Raw genomic sequence first — 22,961 nt, 5'->3', positions numbered from 1 at the left:
TTTAGTCGACATTATGATATGCTTTTATTGGCATATTATGTGGTATACACGCATAGCTGCACGTAATGGGGAACCGAAATAACTGCTCAGTCCTAGATATTTGATCCAACAACAGCCTCTTATAAAGTTGGTTTTTGTTAGATCAAATATCAAGGGTGGTACTCTAAGCATGGCAAGTACGTGTGGATAAGGTTCTAAATATCAGTTTTCGCTTCGAATTTGGGCGCCACAAAAACGGAAATATTTGGGTTTCAGTTGAAGATTTTGGTAAAAAACTTGTAAAATCACGGAAATGTATCGAAACATATGCAAATGATAGATTTTTATTTTTATTTTGAGTGGTACAAATTATAGAATTTTAAGACGAAATTTTAGAAAATGCTAGAATGAGCACACATACACACTTAAAACCATCACAAAAGCAAGACAGCCTTCCATAATGGTTTAACAACATCAACTACGTAATGGCATGCGTTGTCGAGCATGTCTGATAATTGATAATTCAGTACATAACACCAAGGTTCTGAAAATCGGAATCAAATCGTAAATCGTAACAGGGTTCAAATCGTATAGAATCGTAAATCGGATTGTAAATCGTAAGATTTTTTTCATATTTACATATAAAAATGAGAAAAATATTAAAAAATATAAAAGGTAAAAAATAAGAAGAAAATGAGTAATTATCTATTTTCATTCAAAACTATTAAAATAAATATAAAATTCCATGATTAGTAATCTGAAGCACAATCCATATTCATCGTACAATAGATCACTAAACAAAGCACGAACTATATTCATCATACAATAAAGCATTATATAATTTATCACAACAGTAAACAAAGCACATACCCAATTCAATTCTATAATAATCACCATACAAAGAAATGTCAGCAATAAACAGAGCATATTGAAATGATTTTCATTTTGAAATCACAATCAGTTCTCAAAATCCAAAATAGACAAAATCGTAAAAATCACACGATTTAAAGTCGAATCGTACTTGAATTATATGATTTTTACAAAAAACGATTCTTCTTCCGATTTGAATTGTTCAACCCACGACTCGATTTGAATCGTATGATTCAAATCGTAAATTTTACGATTTTAACAACTATGCACATTTAACACGTAATTCATATATGTATACTTCAAATACAATTCATATAAATATAAATATGTAACACATACTTATATAGTACAACACTAATACACTTACGATTTTTGTTTCAGTATCAGCTTCAATTTAGGTATCGGTTTCAATGGAGAGGGAAATGGAAACATTTCGGTCGTTTCGTGTAGGTTTCGACGGAATTTAAGACCATGCATGCGGACGCCATATAAAGAGTGCTTCTATCATTATGAGTAGGATCTATTAAAAAATAAGGATCATTAATTGAACATCTACTTTAAATAAATAAATATATAGTTCAGATTAGGAGTACCCGAAGCATATCCCTTAACTTCACCCAAAATAGCATCAGAATTGGAATAGTTTCCATGAACTCTTCTACTGCAACTGGCTAACCACACCAACAACTTCAAGAAACTTTTGGAGATCAGAAATAAAATTCTATGCCAGAAAGTAACACATGATTTCCTGCACTTAACTGACATGCTGAGTGGATTTTGTTATGATTTAGCCAACACTTTGATTTTCAGCAGACAAGCGTGTCAACACATGTCAACAACGACACGCATGTCAACACGCATCATCACTCCTTTAGACACTTGTAAACATCCTGCTAGAACTGTTTAACATAATGTAGGAGCGTCGAGACGCTATTGTAACGTGTCAAGTGAAATACCATTTATTATCAAATATTGTGTTTAGTTCCTCTTTTATAATTAACTCTTATTTTACTTTAGCTCTTCTTTAACTAATATTTTTAGTTATCACCGCTCCTCTATACCTAAAACATTAATCACACACTCATATAATTTTATATTCATTTTATCATATTGGTCTCTCTTTCTTGATGCAACAGATTGGAGACTGAGGATAGCTAGATTAGATTGATAAATGTACTGTTATTCTCTTCAGGTTAAGATGGTATGGAAAGAACTTGGGACCACTCATAGTTGAGGGAGATTCATCCAACACAATTGCCTGGGCCAAAAATAAGTGTTGCGGCCCTTGGCGATTAGCAAGCAAAATCGATGAAATACGGGACTTGGTGAGAGTCATCCGGCCACAGTTTAACCACATGAGAAGATCCATGAATTCCATGGCAGATGAACTGGCAAAGGCAGGTGTGGACCGGACCACAGCACTTGTATTTGAGGCCAACAACACTGAGTAAATTCACGGAGTTATTATGTAGCTTCTCTTTTTCTGGAACATTTTTCTGTTCCTGCTGGGGACAACTTGTCTCCTTGTACGCTTCTTTGGATATTGAATAAAATTTTGTTACCTTTAAAAAAAATGCGTTGTTATTTGATTATTTCATGTTTCTTTGAGACTTATAATTGCTTTATCTTAAGATTTATTAGTTTATTAAATGAATACAATATTTATTTTGTTGCAAATTATGATTAGTAATTTGTAATTTTATATGTAATTACACATATGGGTGTATCCCCATTTCTAGATTTTTAAGGGTTGCCCTGTCAGATCCATTTCCACAGATCCTAGGGATTTTACGTATGACATGCTCTGTTATCCATAGGCAGTTCTTTGAATGTCAGCACCAAAAAAGTGGCATACACCACATCTTCCTGAACACATATGGATACAAATAGGTACATACATGTGTGTGCCTCCATGCCCCCCACCCCTTCTCTCTCTCTCTCCCCCCTCCCCAACCCCCCCCCCCCCCCCCCACCCCCACTAAGACCAATCTAGAACAAATACCCACATTTTCTCTATGAATATTATCTACATGCATGCAAACCTATTATTCACAAACTTCTGAGGTCTGAAGTTGTATAACTCATCAAACTGCACACCTTGCATTCAGGTTACCACTAGCACTCATGGCCATCTATAATTAGCATAAATAATGGAAACAATGACAAGAAACTGTTGGGTAAGTGTCACGTACGCGATCCCTCTTTTCACTATCTTGAGAAAACCAGGAATCAAGTTTTACCTATTACAGCCCCTATAAATTGCACCTTCTCTTGCCATAACCAGCCTCTCTTAAGGAACTAGTCAAATTGTAAGAACTTTTTCCTTGAGACTCCGACTGAATGAAAGTAATAATGACAATGTTAGACAGTCAGTTAATGAAATAGTGAGTGAAATCCAAAATCCATAAATTACCAACCGATTTATCTATACATCTGTGTGTCCGTGCGCACACGTGCATGTCGGCATTCACACATTCATGGATCCATGAGAAACACTAAATTATTTAGACCAAAGATGGATCTGGAGTTTATTTAAATAAAAAAAGACCTGGAGTTTATTTAAATAAAAAAAGACAAGGCATTTTGGACAATTTTAATTCTGTTTTTTTTCCTTATTTTTCTCCTTTCTTGTTGCAAGTTACAACCACAAAGAGCTCCCTCCTTGAATAACAAAATGAAAAACCGACGCTAAAATATGGATTTTGTTGTGACCCAAAAGTTTCTATCCTGGAGTGGAAGGAAGAAACATACAGATGGGATTTGTTGAATGGAAAAGAGAGGGCTGTGTCGAAGGAGTGTAGGCAGTGTAGGAGGAAAGAAGAAGAATACAATAAATGAAAACAAAAAATTATAATGTTGCGCCGTTGTTTTTACATTCTGAAAAGGTAACTTCAAAGGACATTTGTTCCCAACACATTTGGGTTACGTTAGGACTATACATACAAAACAACAAGTCAGACATTAAGTCAATTAAAACGAGATAGAACAATATAAAACTCCATTTCAAAAAAAAAACCAATATAAAACTCATTTAGTATAAGGGTGTGACTACCTTTCCCTTTTTGCAATAATCCCACCGCTTCTGATCTGCATGCAGAAAAGTTGCCTGCTGAGTGGAATGGCTGGAGTTTCTCGTTAGTTTCATTCAATGTAATAGATGAAACTGAAGATTGATAATATCCTTTCGGAATGCAAGGACTCATTATACTGCCATCGATAGCACTCGAGGCTGCATATTTAACAAAGAGGTTTTTGCTAATCAAACAGTGTATCATGTCAAATTAATATAGTTGGCATTAATATTTACAAAAAAGGAAAACAACCACCAAACAAAAATTCAAACGTGAATCACTACCATTTCTTTATTATCACATATAACCTGTGGGTGTAGATACAGCTCCCAGTTTTGAGAATTGAAATATACCATCCACACGATAAGATAGATTTTATGAAAACTTAAATAGTAATTCTCTTGGAATAAATTCACAAAGGATAAGTACAATAACAAGAAAAGAAATTCAAAAGCAGTAATTGAAAATTATGAAACTTCTATCAGCATTTTGACAGCCTCAAAATAACCAAAAATAAATAATATATTCCGGAAGGACATTAGACAGGAGGCTAACACTATTTTCCCAGACCCAGTTGGCACTCCAAAACCCAAACCTTGATCTAATGAATACTTTGTGTTCGAAGTTCTCAAAACAATATTCAAGTCTATCCCAGAGATGACGTCATGAAATAGTTTAGCTCGGCACTTCTTCAGTGTGTGTGTGTGTGTGAATGTAAATAATTTTATTACAACAAGGCCGAGATAAAACCTCTTCACTGTTAAGACACTCCATTTCCCTGGTTTAAAATTTAAACTACTAACATAGATAGTCCCTTATGCCAATATAAACTTCAGTTTCTCAAGTTAATAAAAGCATTAAGCTTGACTCCTTTTTCAAAGAAACTCTTAACAACTAAAATATCCAAGTTGCTGTTATCCTATTAACAAATGTCTTCACAGTAAAATCTACATTACTAACCTTAACAACATAAACGTCTCAGTTATCACACTAATAGACATTGAAATGCCTGTATGGTTCAACCATGTTAAAATGCTGAGGACTTTTCTAAACTAACATATCCTATTTACTTAAACATGCCACCAATGTATGCGACTATTACAGATGGCTTGTTTTTCATTCTTGAATATTGGCAGGTAAGCATATGGACCCAGAATTCCAACTCAATAGTTTCATCGCTATGATGAGCTTTCGGATTGGTAGGCAGGCAGCAGGCTATCGTTGGACACGGATTCTTAAAGTGCTAATTGAGTGAGTAACACAAGATCACGTTGGCACCTTGTATCATAAACTGAAGGGCTTTACAGTAATCAAACCGGTGAAAAAGAAGCAAAAATAAATAGGTAACTAGTCCCTTTCATACAAAATGCTTGCCCATTTTCATTAGAAATTAACAAGGAGCAAAGGGACCTAATATTTATTGAGATGGAATAGTTAATTAACTAAGCACTAATGATTAAATGTGCTGCAGCCAATTTGCCGATTCCAACATTGTAGCAATCTTATGAGACTGTTTGAAACCAAATAACCCTAAAACAGACTACAAAATAAAAAATAAATAAGTAAACCCCATCACATGTCAAAATAACAACAAATTAAAGGCTTACATGATGTCATGATTCTAGAATCGTGCTGCCCTCGCAATAATTCCCAAGCTGCATCCTGCACAACCGATGAATGTAGAATTGATACTTATTAGACCTTCACTAGCTCATCATTTACATAATTAAAATATAGATAAACAAAAAAAATTCATTACATAAGCATTTGATGAATCAAACATTACACGTCAGATCTGACAGAGAGATAATGGGAAATAATGAGAGCAAAGTATACAAAAACAATAATAATATCTGAAATGATTGAGACCTTTAAAAGGATAATAGAACCGATCAGATCATTCACGACATGACTGATAGAAAAAGGAGCAGAAGATAATTTTAAGAAACACAAAGTCATTAAAAACCAAATAGACAGGGATTCATTTAGGAAACAATAGATCAGATCTATGAATCACTCGAATGAGGACAAAATGTTGTCGAGAGGCATCCTTAGATGTTAGGGAGAACAAGACAGATAAAAACACAAATGACAGAAAAGGGAAAATGGCAGAAACCAGATGGATGGCAAAGACTTATGGAGATCTACAACAAAGCACGAGCAGAATCCTCTGACTAGAGATTGTCAATGATATGCTGCGCAAAAGGCACCATATCTTGCTTGGTAAAGAAGCTATTGAAATTCTATACCTGAACGACTAGCGCAATTCATTGTAAATACACATATGGATAGGGAAAAGTGAGTTTTAACTAACTAAAGAATTAAAAGAAAATAAAACAACAAATATCAAATGCTCAAGGCCTATTTGGACACTATGAAGCTGTGATTAGTAAAGTTACCCTCAGAAACAGTATATATACAACTTCAACCTCATATAGAAGTATATATTTGCACTACTTTAATAAATCCTTTTACAAAAATGACGAAGCACCCTACTTGGTTTGCTTGTATAGTCCAAGCGGAGGGAGAAAAGACAAAGGAAAGAGGAAGAAGCTGAGAAAAAGGTGAGAGAAGGAGAAAGGGAGTGGGCAAAGAAGAAAAGGAAGGGACAATTCAAAAAAAAAGGGGAGGGAGAGAGATAGAGATAGCTTAATTGAGGATACGGTCTGGAGCAACCCATTAATGGTTGGGATTCATTGGTCCGCCAATTGTTTCGGCAATCAAACACAAAGCTCAGTCATTGTCCGGGCTTCTTAGTGGCACCATCTTGGCAAACGTATTTGACCTAGGCTGAATTCGAACTAAAGTAGCGCCTGGATATGAAGCCCTTTGACATGGAATTTTGTTTGGCCAGAGCCTTTCAAGTGGCTGGCCAACCATCCTTCACCGGATAAACTCACCACATAATTGTTTTGGTCGGGGCAGTAAGTTCTTGCCAGGCTCCAGCCCAGTCCAGTAGTTACACAACCTATGGGCAGAAAACTCTCATTTTGAATTGTGTGAAGGTAATGAACCACCAAAATTCACGTTTCTAAGGTTTGTGAGATCATTAATTTTTGTGCACCAAAGTTACATGAATCCTTCGAGGGCCCGTTTGGATATCTATGATTTGGTCACTTGGATTTGGATTTTAAACCCAAATAAAAGCTTTGCAAACAAAACAAGTCGCTTATAAGTGAAATTCAGTTGGGTGGAGGGGGAGCTAAGCTTAGCGAGCTTTATAAGGCCGACCACTACATATGTCAGCGCAGCTCTACTTCCATCGCTTAGATTTAGGGCAATCAGGTGTGCACCCACCCCGATAAGCATGATAAGAAACACCCTCCAAATATGGCATTTGCCCCCACCGCCCCCCCTCTCTCCTCCCTCTTTCGCGTTTGGATTTGGATTTGTGCCAAATATGTGGTATTCCAAATCCACAGACATGAAGAGATAGTGATACTTGAAGTTTTGTTTTGAAACAAATTATTTGGAAATCCATCCAAACTTTGGATTCGCAATCGATTCTCCCTCCCATTCACGATTCACTGGACGCTCCTCCTCCTCCCTCCTCCATTGACCCGCTTTCTCCCCTCCTCAACCATCTCCCCAAGCAACCATCATAACCTGTGCATGCATCTTCATAGGCAATCGCTGCTCACATCCATAATCCTCATTGTCGCGCTCTTCACATACCATGTTGTCGTTGCCACACCTACCAATGCCGTCGGCCATCGCTATATGCCATCGTCGTCCCCAAACATTCCGTCAGAATGGGCAAAGCAATTCACCCTCTCTTCCTGACGCAGGGTAGGTTTGCGGAATGTCGGTCGCAAGGGCTGCCCAAGTAGATTAGTGCAGAGATGGCTGATAATGTGGGTTTTAGAACCAAACTTCTGAACTTGCAGCTTGAATGGTTGCTGATTCTAATTGCTAGCTAAAATGCAATTTGAAGATAACTGGAAATTATGCTTTTCAGTTCTAATAACTTCCCACTTCTAAATTATTTAAAGTGGGATCAACAACAACCAATGAAATGAATGGGCTAATATGCAAGGATTCACCATCTCAATGTTAAATGTGCATCTAGTCTCCAAAGAATAATGATCATCACAATAGACTTGTCAAACAAATGCTTTTTCACGTCAAACCACTAGTGTTAGGTTCTGGCTCACTTCCAAGTAGGTTATTTGAAAACATTTTACAAGCACAAAACCTCAACAGTATCCTTAGAAGAAAATTTGTGCATAGGCTTGCACCGGTCCAACTCCAATGAGACTGCTAAAACGGCTTGCATTCCATATTAGGAACATATCTAGCTGCTCTCCATTGGTTGATTAAAATCCCAAACGAATCATCCATGGGCAATAACTGCATGTTTGTTTGGAATGTAATTTTCAACCAAAGTTCCTAAAAGATCACTTTCTACCATAACCAACCTGCACGAATAGAATCCTGAGACGGAAATGTGCTTTAGGAGATTTGAAACGTATTTAGAGGGTTAATTTCAGCCAATTTTCTCAGGATCTTATAGGTCAAAGAGGAAGGCTTCTCAGATGGAAGTCAAATCTTAATTCAGAGCACCTCGCAACCTGTATGTAACGAATTGCACATCCATGCAGCAATAACCTTGGAATCCTTTACCATAAATCTAATCAATAGGTAAATGAGGTTAACAATCCAACATAGGAATGCCAAGGCCTGATTATTAATGGCACCAATGTTTTAACAGCAACACTATATAGGAACTCCCTTATAATAAAGGCTACATCAGGGACCTGAAGTTATGTATTCCCATCCAAATTTACTTTGCTAAGCTAAGACAATGTACAGGGACGAACAGGTTTGAAAGCAAAGAAGACCATTTCTCTCCGATTCAAAGAAAACTATCAATTGTGCTGATAAAATGAAATTTGACATTAAATAAAAGAGAATGTTAGAATAGAGACTCGGCAATTTCTCTCCAATCGACAGGGCAACCGGATCTTACCGAGTTCTTCAAGAACATGCAAATAATTGATTGCAAAAGGGAAGATAAGAGGAGCCCAAGATGCAGAAATTTCACACGGATATTTGCTCCTAGAACACTCCAAAGATAGTGCAATCTGCTGGAATTCCCTTAAAGTAGGAAAACCCAATTCTCCAATTCAATGTTATGTAAAAGTCCTCTAACATGACAAAACCCTCCTTGTTTATACTAATCCATAGTAACAGAAAAGGACAAAAGTACCCCTCATATGGACTATTGCATACACAAGCGCATTCCTGTGACATAGAAATGATGAAAAGAAAACAGCTACCCTACACAAAATATTACCCACAATCTTTGGCTGGGACCCGCTCTACATCACTTCCCTCCTCAACCCTCTCCCCAAGCAACCATCATAACCTGTGCATGCATCTTCATAGGCAATCAGTGCTCACATCCCTGATTCCATTGCTGCGCTCTTCTCGGCCATTTTCCTAACCTCCATACACCATGTTGTCATCTCCGCTCTGCCATACCTACCAACGCCGTCATCCATTGCTATATGTTATCGCCGTCCCCAAACACTCAGTCAGAATGGGTACAGCAATGGCATTGCTGCCTATCGCAATACAACGGACATGTCCATCCACACAACACTCATAAATCTAAGGTCCTCTTTGGACGGAATTATCTACAAATCTACTGATTTAGAAATTCTATATTTCAAATCCACAAATTTCCAAATCCAAATCTAAATAATGAAGGTATCCAAATGCGCCCCAAAGTCCTACTTCTTCATTCACATTCGAGAACAATTGTTGAAGCTCCAACAGGAAATCACCGATACTCAGTGTTGCATGGATTCAGATTCGCTTGTCGGGTTCTGACACGGATTCGAGGTGTCGGATTCGGCAAACCCCCCAAAAGTAGGATTCGGATTTGGTAATTTTTAAATAAAATAAAATTTTTAAAATTTAAAATTTAAATATATGTGTGTGTGTGTGTGTGTGTCTGTGTGTGTATTCATAAAAAGTTTGAGGGTAGAGAGTTGAGGCGAGTTTTGTATTAAGAGAGTTGAAGGAGGAAGGGAGTCAATGTTCGAGGGTCAAGGTGCTAGGGTGTTTATTAAAAGAGTACGGGTTGTGCTTTCATATATAAAAAGTTAAGAAGAAAATACGATTAAAGGGAAAGTATGCAGGATTCGCATTTCAAAAGAGACAACGATGAATCGGATTCACCCGAGAAAAACAGGATTCGTGCGGGACACGGCTACGACAAGAATCCGGGTGTGTCCCAAGTGAATCCATGTCCGATTCGGATGCGGAGACGTGTCGACACGGATTCGGCATAGGGGGCAAAGAATCCATGCAACATAGCCGATACCAACACCACAAAATTGGAAGAGCAAAGGTGTTCTAGTACACAAGCTTGACACGGTTCTACAATATATATTGATAGAAAGGCTATAGAGGGCAGAAGCACCATGGTTGATAAGAGAAAGTGCATGAATGGTGGATTGCTTTAACTGAACCACATAGCCAGACTCCCAACTTCATTTGAAGGAATCGTGCAATGTTGGAAGTGCAACCCATGGTAGACACTATGCTAATCAAGTAAGTAGTTCCCCCAAAGCGACATTTGCATTTATGTTAAATACCAATGAAGGAACAAATCAAAAACAAATGTTAGAAATGGTGTCTTCAAAAATAAAATTGCGATAAAAGGTTAACACAAAGAACTTTTCAACAAGGGATCACCTGACCAAAATGTAGCATGCTTTGGCTGTAAAGATTATAAGTAACACCAGCAAGTTTAAGCATTTGTGAAAAATCCATTGGAGGTGGTTCTCTTGAAGCAAATATAACCTGCACATTGAAAGGAATTTGGTAAAACTTCATCACGCATTTCCTCAACATATCTATCATCAGGCAAGAGTTAAAGGCCCTTGGCATAGTGGTTACCAAACAGACCATTAGTCTGCAATCAGGATTACTAAGAGTTATTAAGATCCAACACAATGAAATAAATTCCCAACTTGATCCTTCGACAACATTTAATAATCTTTTCTTGAGGCACATCATAAAACTTTTCTTCAACGAGGAAATCATAATGAAAGAATTTTATGAAGTAACACAACTTAAAGCCTTGGTAGATTCGAGTATCCAAACTACTAGTTAGAAAAAAAACATATGAGGCATTATACAGCGTTAAGATTTCTTAAGGTCAAAATATGAGATTTAATGTGATTGATGGGCATAAGCAACTAATTCTAGACCGTTCGTTGCAAAGCAGGAAAATTTATAAAGAAAAGAGGAACTTAAGAAGGGGTGTCAACAGTAATCAACATACATGCTAACAAAGACTCAAATGCTAAAATCACATTCAAAAGAATGATGTTTTTTAAGTAACTATGGAATCTTTAAGTTGCATACTTGTCAGAGTATTCTTTCTCAAGTTGTGTAAACCACAATAAATAAAAATCCTGCCATAAGCATGTGCTTCGACTCTTGATGGCATGACACCCAACACTTCTTAACATATACAGCTAAAATATTGAATGTGCCTAAAAATGTGCTAAGGCCATCTATTAGATGAATTCACTTGTACAAAGCATCCAAAATTTTCAACCAACCCCAAATATTTCCTTACTAGATATAATTTTGCTAGGGAATCGTAAACCCAATCAAGTTCTATGATCACTTTGGAGCAAGTTTAATATTAAGAGATGCCACTGGACTTTCAGTATCACAAGATAAACCTAGGCAGCAACTCATGCACTCCCTTCATTCCTTAGAACATTGTCCCGTATCTTCTATATAATCTTTGGATCAAAGGATGATCAACTTGGTACACTGGCTGATGGAACTATTTGCTTCAGCCCATTATCTTCTCTACACGCTTTGGATCAAATGATGACCAACATAGTAAACTGGCTGATGAAGAGAATCAAGGTTTTAAATTTCGGTTTCGGTGCCAGTTTCGGTCACCACCGAAACCGAAACGTTTCGGGCCGAAATTTCAGCCAAAATCATGTAAAAATATAATTATGATTTCTTTTTCTTTTCTTTTTTTCAACCGAAATGTCTAAAATTTCAGTGTAAATTTCGGCGATTTCAGTGGAAATTTTGGCTATTTCGGTGAATATTTCATAAATAGTGTAAACCGATCATCATAAACCATTCCTAAACCTGAAATTTGCATTGTTTCTACCTTTTAGACCTTAACCTTAAAACCCAACAGCAGTTTTCCCTAATCTACAGATCTGTCCAAATTACCAAAATACCCTGTTGGCCTAAAACTGGACTGTTTGACCTTTTTAGTGCTGCTGATAATTCTATTTGATGTTCTTCATTGAAATATCACTATTCTCTTATTGAAATGGATTTAATCCATTGGTATTTGCATCAATTTTTAGTTATTTAAATTGGTCGCATGTTTAAACCCTAGTTTAGAACTAATCTTGTCATTAACAATTCACCGTAAGGATCTTTTACCTATTGGTTGGTTTGCGTAAGGTTTATCTCTTGATAATTATGTTCTTTCTAATTATTGAATGCAATTTAAGTCTCGTTATTGCTGCTGTCCGTTAATTAAATTATCATTAAATCAGCCCTAGATTAGTTCTTTAGGTGTTTTGAGTTTTCCGTGTTAACCTAAGCCTTTCCTAAAGCCATTATCCCATTAGGAGTGTAGGATTTTCCCTAAATTAGGTATTGTCCTGTATCAATTACATATCCTTGAAGCTTCACTTTGCATTCTTCGTTACTACAGATTTACTCAATAAACTCTCAACTTGCCTCCCACACCCACTATACAGAAAATTCTGAAGTCAATATCTTGGAAAATTGGCATTGAGCTAGTGGAATATCAAGTATGAGATATTTGTCCTTTTATAGCTTTGATTGTCTAGTGGGGATTGATATTATTCTTTTTCTATGCTTTTATTCAAGGTTGCCAGAGAGGGAATCGAAAGCGGGAATCGAAGGCTCCCAGGGAAGAATCCTACTCAAGGTTGCCAGAGCGGGAATCGAAAGAGGGAATCGAAACGGGAATCGAAGCAGGAATCGAAGGCTCCCAGGGAAGAATCCTGCTTCCTTGCTTTTATTTCCCCTCAATGTAAAAGAATGTTTAAAACTTTCCTGGTCAAACATTGGCTTCTTCGAGCCAACCTGGTTTTGAACCTATCGACTCAATCAAAAACTTGTTTGACTAGCAACAAGAAAACTAACCCGATCGATCACTGACCCATCTGAGTCAACTCAGTTTTGCCTTGGGCAAGTTCTTGACCACAAAGACTTTTTAAGCATAAAGATAAAACCCGTGTCGGATTGACAATAAGATAACTATATGTTCTTGGTAAAATGTTTTCCTTTTTTAATATATATCCTTAAGCAAATCAACCCAATTATTTTGATTTAAGATGAATCAGAAGTAAGGCTTTAAACAAAAACAAACAACAGAAAAAGCTTGCACAGTACATTTGTAGCAACCACATAAAAGTATTATCGAGAATACCCTAGACAAAAAGGATGGAAACTTCACAAAAAGAAAACAGAGTGAATCGAATAGAACCTGCATAGAAGCCCCACCAAGTTCTATTATTCCTGTGGTTTCTTCAGGATCTCCTCCTAATGTTCCCATAGCATAATTTGCAGCTACCCAAGCATAAACACCTTCTTCTTGTCCTGCATCAAGATTCCAACCCATTTTGGATTATGATGCCGTGAATGAACTTCAGAAACTAAAGACTACAAGCAAAGACGCTTTTGACCTACATGCCCTGTAAGTTACTTAAATTTTGATTGCAACATGCCCAGCTTTCATTCAGATCTTTCATATTCATAATGGGGATATTTGTCAAGTTAAAAGATTATTGGCCAGAAGATCATTAAATTAATTACATTATTATGTGCACGGTTACCTATATTTCTGGCTGATCATTAAGAATTGAGAGAACAAAAAGTATTGAGAAGAACAGAATAGAGTCACTATAATTGATTTAAGGCTTCAAAAGCTTTCAAGTTTATGTTAAAGAGTTTCTGGCTGCTTTATGACTTGATGATCAGTTTATCTTGGTTGCAGAGGAAAGAGAATTATGAGTAGATAAGCTCGAGGGTTATGATATGTCAGACATTTATATATTTATTTATTTTTTAAATATTTGGAGAATTTTGTCTCTTTATTTAGTTTTTAGTTTTTATTTATTAGTAGAAGTTGAATGAATCGAGGTCGTAATTAGTTACTAGAATTTGAGGATTAAAACATGTAATTTCATAGAATTGAAGTTTGGGAAATCGGTTCAGGTTTGGGTAGGGGTCTGGGTTGAGATTATTATACGTGGGGTGGCTTGGGTTGACCCTCCTCAGGTGGAGAGTCAGGTTGGGTAAGGTTAGGGTTAGGCAAATGGTCCCTTGGGTTAGGTACGGGTTGACCTCAAACTGCCCTGCATTGCACCCCTACACCCTAAATTAATAATTGAAAAGCAATGCAAACAAAAAATTGGTCGATCAAACATGGTTGAGCTGGCGAAATCCAAGCTCTAACCAATCTCCAATTTGTTTTTAGTTGCCAGCCTCTAGTGTAGATAAACATGGATAACAATCAAAAGTTTCGAACTTAAATTCAAACAAAAAATAAAACAAAGTGCATAGCTAAATAAAAAAGGTGGAGACCAATATATGGTAGAACGACTGAATAAAAGGAGAACTTGCATAAACTTCAACTTCATAATGAATCAAACATTCTTCAATATGAGTGTATTACATCATATAAATAATAAATATACACTCTTTTCACCTCCCGAACAATTTTCTCCCTATACACAAACATTCTAGACCTTGCCTAAAGACTTTCTAACTTCAAAACAAGACCCAAAAGACTTCTATTTTAACCCGGATTCAAATTGTACTTAAAAATAGAAAGTTCTCAGAAAACTAACCCAAATTTCCTCGAAGAATATAACTTTTTATATTAAATTTTTTTTCTAACGATAAACTAGTCCTTCTAAACCTTCTTACTTAAAAATAGAAACTCTAGAAGTTTCAAACAACAGCCCCTGTTCCAAAACATGGAAATGTCCAAAAGAAAAACTAATAAAAAACAAAAAATTAATAACAATTTCTTTCTTCAATGGCCATCCTTCTCTAATTTCAGGTTGAAGTGAATTTGTGTTGCATAAAATCCCCTTCAGATTGACGAAAATTTAATAACAGAGAATTGGGAACCTTATGAATTATCTTTAAGTTTCAAACGAAGTCATTGTGGAAACCCCTTCCACCGAATGAGGCATTTGGATTAGAGTTCCATACATTTCGGCATAAATCCTCCATAGATATTTGCCATTCAAAAAAAATCCTCCACATATATACTAAAGAAATTCTAGTTCAAGCACTTTCTGAAAAAAGAATATCATCTTCATTATGGTTCTTATAATCATCAAGAACAATGGGTTTAAAAGCCTTTTATTCTTTAGGAAGTCCATTCAAAACTATGACTCTTTATTAAAACAACTGTAACCCACAATATTATTTATGAAACTCCTTAAGTATAGTCTTAATTCTCTTTGAGGAATGCATCAGGGTCTTCATCGTAAATTGACTCACAAAAATTTTCTCATAGATCCTCTTGTTCATTGAAATATTATCAAAATAAGACAGCCCACAAGACTAGAAATCATTTCACCTTCTCTTTATGATACTCATTTAGTCCAGATCATGAATTCCTTCTGACAATTCTTCATAAATCACTTCCCCTTCGGTAGCATGTTGGATGGTGTCAAACTCCACTTCTGTGTTGAAGGCCTTGTCCTCCACTCCCACATGTTGAGTTTGATTCACCAAAACAAATCCATTAAACTTCTACCTCTCGTTTGGATTGGGGTTGAAGTTACATCTTGAACACATTTCAGGTAATTGGTGGAATTATCTAACAGATTCTGAGCCTTCGTTGGCATGTACCCAACAAATCCTTGTTCGAGAAATGAATCCCACCCATAACTGACCCATCCGTCCTGTCAAAGTAGTTACTTGCCTTGTTAGGGCACTAATAATTTTAACTTTTAACACACCAGATGATCCTCCCTCATCCTCCACGATCACAAATTCCTCGCAACAATGTTAAAGTCCTACGATCAAACTTGTTCTGCTACAAATTGTGTTGAAACCACGGTTTTAAATTTCCATCAAAACCGACACGAAGCAATCGATATGTTTATGTTTCCATTCCTCGCAACCATGGTTTTAAAATTCTATCATTAGATATGTTTCCATATATTTTCGTGACTTTATAGGATTTTCACCAAAATTTCTAATTGTAACCGAAACATTTCTGTTTCCATGAAGACTGAAAATGAAACCAAAATTCAAAACCTTGGCTGAAACTAAACTAAAATATTTCAAACCCAAAAGAAAACCGAGCACATACCTCAATAAAAGATAAGGTGGAAAGCAGGATAAGTATTTGTTTTATAGTAAAAATAGCAAAGGAAAAGTTAAAACTCCTTACATAAACTTCAATTTCATAATTAATCAAAAGCTCCCCAAAAAGAGTATCTTACATCATATAACTGAACTCTTATCAACTCCAAATCACTTTGCATCCTATACGGAAACACTCCAGAGCCAGACCTTTCCTACATATTGTCTAACTTCAAAACATGCCTGACGACTTCCATTTTAATTCAGATTATAATTGTACTAACAAATAGGAACTTAGCAAATAAAACTAACCCAAATATCCGCTCATAATATAATGCTATCCTATAATGTTTCTAACTATAAACTAGCCCTAATTCAAACCATCCTACTTCAACCAAAACCTCCGCATTTCATAATAAAAACTCTAGAAGCTCCAATAGCCGCATCTTTTTTTCCAAAACATGTACTTTCTAAACTCAATAAAATACTCCAAAATTTCAAATAAAATCACAAAATTCATAAAAACTCCTTTCTTCAATATTCATCCATCGATGAATTTGTGTCCTTAGAAGGACAAAGCGTGGGGGTCTAGAAGAGTCTAAGGTTGCAAGCGTCATGGGAGATTTTATGTAATATTTTCTTTATATGTCATTCAAAATTCAAGTATATCAAAAAATAATATATTGGGGGTGGCCCAGTACACGAGGCTCCCGCCATTGCGGGGTCTAGAGATGGCTAGATGTACACAGCCTTACCCCTGCTTTGCAGAGAGGCTGTTTCCGTGACTCGAACCCGTGATCACCAGGTCAAAATGGAGCAACCTCGCCGTTGCGCCAAGGCACGCCCTCTCTGCAAAAATTAAATACATAAAAAAATAGTCATTTCTAACCATCTTCATTTTCGTGCCCTATTTCCTGGTACCTTCTGAAGACACCTTTGGATTGCTCCAATGAAATACTTTGAAGAGTTGGAGGAATTTGCTGCAAGGAAGTTGGTGATGGTGGGATTGATGGACTAATACTAGTAGGTTGGGAGTGTCATGGGAGCGGCTTTTGTCTCTTCGAGAGTACCATAGGAGTGGTTTGCGTCCTAAGGAGTGCCGAATAGCAGTTATAACCGAAGAGGGACCCATGAGGAAGACTCCTGCTTCTAAGTTTGTGTCCACTTGACCAAGAACTTCTAGTGCATTCCTTATCTAGTGAGGATCCTCTTTGTATCCAAATTTCTTCTCTTTCTCCAGCCAGTTTCTTTGGAATTGGCTGACCCATTCATTGTACTCTTTAAAGATGCCCCTTTTAAGTAGTATACTAATACGGCTTTTTCTGCTTGCAAGCCCTTCCACTTAAGTCATATCAATTTTTTTTTATTGCCTTCATTGGTTAATGTGTCCCTAAGGTAAGATACTGTACTCACCATCAGGATACTAATGGCCTCGAGCAACCATCCCATCAGCACCTCTACAGAGCACATTTCTCATAGTTATCTCACTAGGCACAAACAACCCCCCCCCCCCCCCCCCCGACACACACCCACAAACCCCATCCAAAAACCCACCCAACCCCTCTTAGTTCCACATAGGTAAGAGAAACAGAGCAGACAAAGGAAACTAATGCACTAAAACTAACTCAGAATACTTTACACATAACATAGCAGTAATTGAAAGACAATGGAGAAAAGCGCGGCAATGGAGTTGTCCACTATCCACCTCCTAGATAGTTGTTGGGGATTCTACAATTGGGAGCTACGAGAACAGTTGTTGTCCTTCAAAATAACATTAGAGAATTGTCAAGCAACTTCCAACGTTCACTAGAAAATCATACCTACCAAAGAACCTCAAAGGTTGCTTTTTTATCAAGGGAAAAAAAACAAAATACTTAGCATATAATGCCAAAAAAACTGCATCGCTGCATGTAACATAATAGTTAGGCAAATGATCTGTCAATGAATTTACTTTTCAATGGATGTGAGAAATCTGGCACACATCAAAGTCACTCCACAAGACCTCTAATGTGCCTGACGAATCTGGAGAAATGGCAGAGGGGGAGGAAATCCTTTCCGAAAAGAATTAATGACAAGATTGAAATCACCTCTATCCAAACATTTTTAGCTTCGAAGTTAATTTTAAAACTCCAGACTGCACTGAATTCCACTTCAAGAGCTTGAGAATCACAAGTAGAACTGGAGAAGCAAAAAGAATAGCACTAGAAGAAACAAAAACAGCTCCTCCAAAGCCAGCTTATCAATATTGGCCATAAGTGCTTCCCAATCATAACAATTAAATTACATACCCAAATATGATGATGTCAAAAGAGCATAAGAAGGTGCAGCCTCTGCACCCTACAAAGCACCTGTTTCAACTGAACTTGGGTGTAGGGTATATATTCAATACTTTATGCCTCCCTCTTTGGCTTCCCACCTTCCATGCCAATAAGCTTGGTAGCCCTTCATATCCTTCTCAGAAAAGAAATTGGACTACATTATTTCCAACTTCATTAAAACAACCAATAGCATCTCTAACCATAACACCACGAATACTTAGAACGAATATACTTTAGTAACTTGCCAAAACTTTTGAACTAATAAGAGAAGATCTAAAATTGGTCAAACATAAAGCAGTCACTCAAATAAACCAATCAACATAAAGAACAATAGAAGTACAAGCAGTATGTGTACGTAGTATGTCCAGTTTCAAATGCGGGAATCTAACATAATGAAGCACAAAAACAACTAAAATCGGCGTATTGTAATACAAGGTAATAAGGTCGACTTCACGACTTCTAAGCTGATTCATAATATAAATATTTGCAAATTTATTATTGTCACAATCTTAACTTCAACTATTTCTTTCCAGCTCCCTTGACTCTGAGCTACTGAACAGAAATAGCAACAATTGGACTTCTTATCTTGTTCAGGTACATCCATCTTTAAGTTCTAAGATATTAATCAAGTTCACACTCCAGGAATTTCGATGTCATTTCAAAATTTTCTACATAAAAATCTACATAATTACCTTAGCTCTCCTTCAAATAATTATTATTTCAACTCTAAGCAGTTTTTCTTACCTGTTGTACATAAAATTACCCAAAGAATCATCTTATTATAAGATTCCCTACTCCAATTAACTGCAACATAAGTATATCAATGAAAATTCACATAAAATTTCCATAAAACAAATTGAAAAACTAACCGTTAATCACAGACGCCCACTCGTCCTTAAACAGAAACCCTGAAGATCTCAATACTTGCCTGCAAGATTCTAAAATCCCTTCCCTCGCATCAGAATCCATTCTCTCAATCCCTCCAGTCGCCATTAACCGCACCTTAGTATCCTTCCTCTCAGCCTTGGGAACCCTCTCCCTCGCAAAATCCAAAAGCCTAGAAAGCGTTTTCCCAGCATTTTCTGGATCCCCACCAAATTCCACCAATGCAGGATTCAATTTCAAAGAATTCGAATCCTTACCATCGAATCCAACAAAGGGGATCCGTCCTTCATTGAGAAATTCAAATACGTGAATTCTCGATCCAGTGGTGCCAGCATGGATAATGATTCCGAATCCTTTGGGCTTTGATTCGCGGAATTTCGAGGAATGGTGGATTCCGCGGGCAATTGCGAAGAGGTATAAAAGGAAAGGGATTATTAAGAGGCCTGCGGCGAGGATCCACCATTTTTCGCGGGTTTGGGAAGAAGATGTTGAGGGTTTGGGGAGTGTTGATGAGAATGGGGAAGAGAAGGAATGCATACGAGGGTGGATTTGGGTTCTGTGAGCTGGGATGTAAGCAGGGGAAACCCTAGATTGGAGGTTTGAGAAATCCATAGAGAGATGAAAGAGGAGGAGAGAGAAGAGAACAATAACATATGGAAAAGGGGAGAGAATCTAGATCGATTGAAGGAGATTTATATCAGGATCTGAGAGAGTTTTTTTCTTTTCTTTTCTCTTTTTAGATTGATGGGGTTTTTTTATTGGTAAGGGAGGAACACGGAGAGCTCTTCAATTCCCCTATTTCTTCTCTTTTGGATCTCTCCCTCTCTCTTTCTCTCAGATATTTTGGAGCAACCTACTCTTCTAGACAAATGTCTGTGAGAATCAGGCTCTCGTTGCGAATGCGATCTAACTATTACCAAATAATTAGTGGGAGTTGCAAATGAGATGAAACGATGAAAAGACGTTCCTGGAGAGAGAGCAGGAGGTGGGGTTATGTGATTGGGACCTACCCACTCGGCATAAATGTGATCCTTGGTTTGTTGCATTTTTATATGGTGCAAGTCCTTGTAGTCCCATATTTTTAAGTAACTATTGTATGGACCACACTATTGGATGATCCGATCTATGTGATGGGCCACATGGTAAATAGGTTGTGCCAAGGGGTGCAACTCGGGTTGGGTTCAACACCAAAAAAAAGTGGGGTCGGGTTGAGTCCAGGTCGGGTCGGGTTCGGGATCGGGATCGGGATCAAGTTGAGGGTTTGGCAACCTGATCCGAGTGAAATCCGACATTTTTATGAATTTTTTTTTATTTTTTAAGCTTAAAAGGGTTGGAAAAAAGGGTTCCTCAGGTCGGGTCAAGTTGAACCTCATTGGGTTGGAAATCAGGTTGTGTCGGGTTCGTGTTGGGAAAATGGGTTCTTTGGGTCGGGTTGGGTTGGCCTCAAAGAGACCCAACCTGACCCGAGTTGCACCGCTAGTTGTGCCCAAAAAATCATTTCTATAGGATGATCCCAACCCTCCGACCTATAGACAAACTGCATATTATGGAAACCTCTATAGATTGGAGGGCTAGGATATTCCTATGGAAATCATTTTTGGGGCACAACCTATTTACAATGTGATCCATCACATGGACTGTTTGGATCATCCTATGATGTGTTATGTATGGTACTTTCTGAAAAATACGGGACTATAGGGGCTTACACCATATAAAAACTTTGTATTAGTTAACACACATTTTTTAGAGAGGGATTTGCTAGAGACCATTGAAGAAGGCATTTAGCAGGCTGGCTATTGCATGAGAGACAATACAAGAACAATTCTCATGACCGTTCTAAGAGAGCGTATCAAAGACGAAGGCAATCGAAGACTTTTGAAGCCAACCTCAAGCAACCATCCCTTGCTAGCCTATCGGTCTCCGAGTTTGCCAATCTCCTTACATGATGATATAAAATATCGGAGCCTACCACCCAATCAGATATTTCATCAATCCACCGGGCAAACTGCCATTGATGAGATGCTCGACCCTCTAACCACTTTATCACAATTAAAGAGCCGCCCTCCACTATGACTCTGTCTAAGCAATCTTTCTCTAACATCATTATTCCTTGGTGAACCACTCTCACCTCTATCTCGTTAGAATCTGTGACTCCAATAGGGCCCGAAAAAGCCCATATAGTATTCCCTTATTCATCTCTTAGGACGCCACCTGTCCCCACCGGTCCTGGATTTCCCAAGCTTGAGCCGTCAAAGTTCAACTTTAGGAATCTGATAGAAAGAGGCTTCCACACCTGAGCAATAACCGGCCTCACCTCCCTACTATTACACATGATTAACCATTCTTTCCATAGATCATGAGCTAAAACAAATCGAAAACTAGGCAAGGCTATGACCCTAGCAATTGTAAGCTCAATGACCTTTAAGTAGAAAAAATGAGGGGATTTCACAAAGCCTTTAAACACCCTCGCATTTCTCTCTTTCCATAAAACCCACATTAATGCTAACAATATCACATTCCACAAAATCTTACCTTTCTTTCTCCAAAAAACCAAAGATCATCCTTCTAGAAGCTCAGAAAGTTTGGATGGAAAAACCCATGATACTCCAAATTTATTAAGAATTCTACTCTACACATACCATGCCGTTTTACAATGGAGGAAGATGTGATCGACGGTTTCTCCTGCTTCTACGAACAACGCACAATGGTCTATGATCCATAAATGCCTGTGACGGAGATGATCAACGGTAAGGATCCTGTCTAAAACCATCGTCCATGAAAAGGCACTAACTCTAGAAGGTGCGGGAATCTTCCATATTATAGCCACTGGCGAGAATGCATGATTGGGAGAAAGAATATTATAGAAGGATTTGAAGCTGAATGTTCCCGATTTACATCGGATCCAAACCCTTTTATCTTCACGTGTACTATTTATATAACATGATGCTAGCTCCTGGATGAGCCTAGCCACCCTCCCTAACTCCCTATCAAACAGATTCCTTCCAAAGCTGAGACTCCACCTTATTCGTTTTTTTTTTAAAGGTAAGCTGGGGTTTGGCGGGGACCCCTACCTGTTTATTAGAATGAGAAAGATATTATAATCAGCAAACAAAACACTAACCTTATCACAAGAATAGGGATACAGACCAAGAGAACAAGACAAGACCTATTCTTAGAAGCAATATCTAAGGAAAAGTGGAAGCACAAAGTATCTCAAGAACCACTAATAACCAAGGGCGTCTATCATCCTCTGACTCAAGTTCCTAGCTCTCTCGTTCTTCCGCAGATTATAGTGGCTCTTTCTACTCACCTCCTGCCACGCTTCATTTTCATGGGGTTAGTGAGTTTGCTTTTCCTTTCCACAAGCAATTCCTTTGGATGAATTTACTTGATTGATATAATATCTTTTTTTGAGTGGTTGAGGTTCCTATGTTATGGTTTATTCTTCCTTATCCCATGTTTCCTCTATTTCAGA

General features: G+C 37.5%; 1 protein-coding gene across 1 annotated transcript in view; it reads right to left on the bottom strand.

Moving 5' to 3' along the window:
* LOC143888403 (putative apyrase 6) overlaps window positions 1–20,441 on the bottom strand; it is a 31,575-nt gene extending 11,134 nt beyond the window's left edge. The window contains exons 1-5 of the mRNA XM_077392808.1: window positions 19,471–20,441; window positions 13,441–13,553; window positions 10,626–10,733; window positions 5,528–5,582; window positions 3,902–4,078 (exon numbers count right to left, since the gene is read on the bottom strand). Coding sequence (XP_077248923.1) covers window positions 3,902–4,078; window positions 5,528–5,582; window positions 10,626–10,733; window positions 13,441–13,553; window positions 19,471–20,098 — 1,081 coding nt within the window. The 5' untranslated portion in view covers window positions 20,099–20,441. The remainder of the gene's footprint in view (window positions 1–3,901; window positions 4,079–5,527; window positions 5,583–10,625; window positions 10,734–13,440; window positions 13,554–19,470) is intronic.
* Window positions 20,442–22,961: the final 2,520 nt, after the last annotated feature.

Source organism: Tasmannia lanceolata, unplaced genomic scaffold (assembly GCF_043159265.1).
Source record: "Tasmannia lanceolata isolate RefF3 unplaced genomic scaffold, GAP_Taslan_0.1 ptg000012l, whole genome shotgun sequence".
Classification (NCBI taxonomy): Eukaryota; Viridiplantae; Streptophyta; class Magnoliopsida; order Canellales; family Winteraceae; genus Tasmannia; species Tasmannia lanceolata.
Note: the sequence above shows the minus strand (reverse complement) of the source record. Positions and strands in the feature narration are given on the sequence as shown.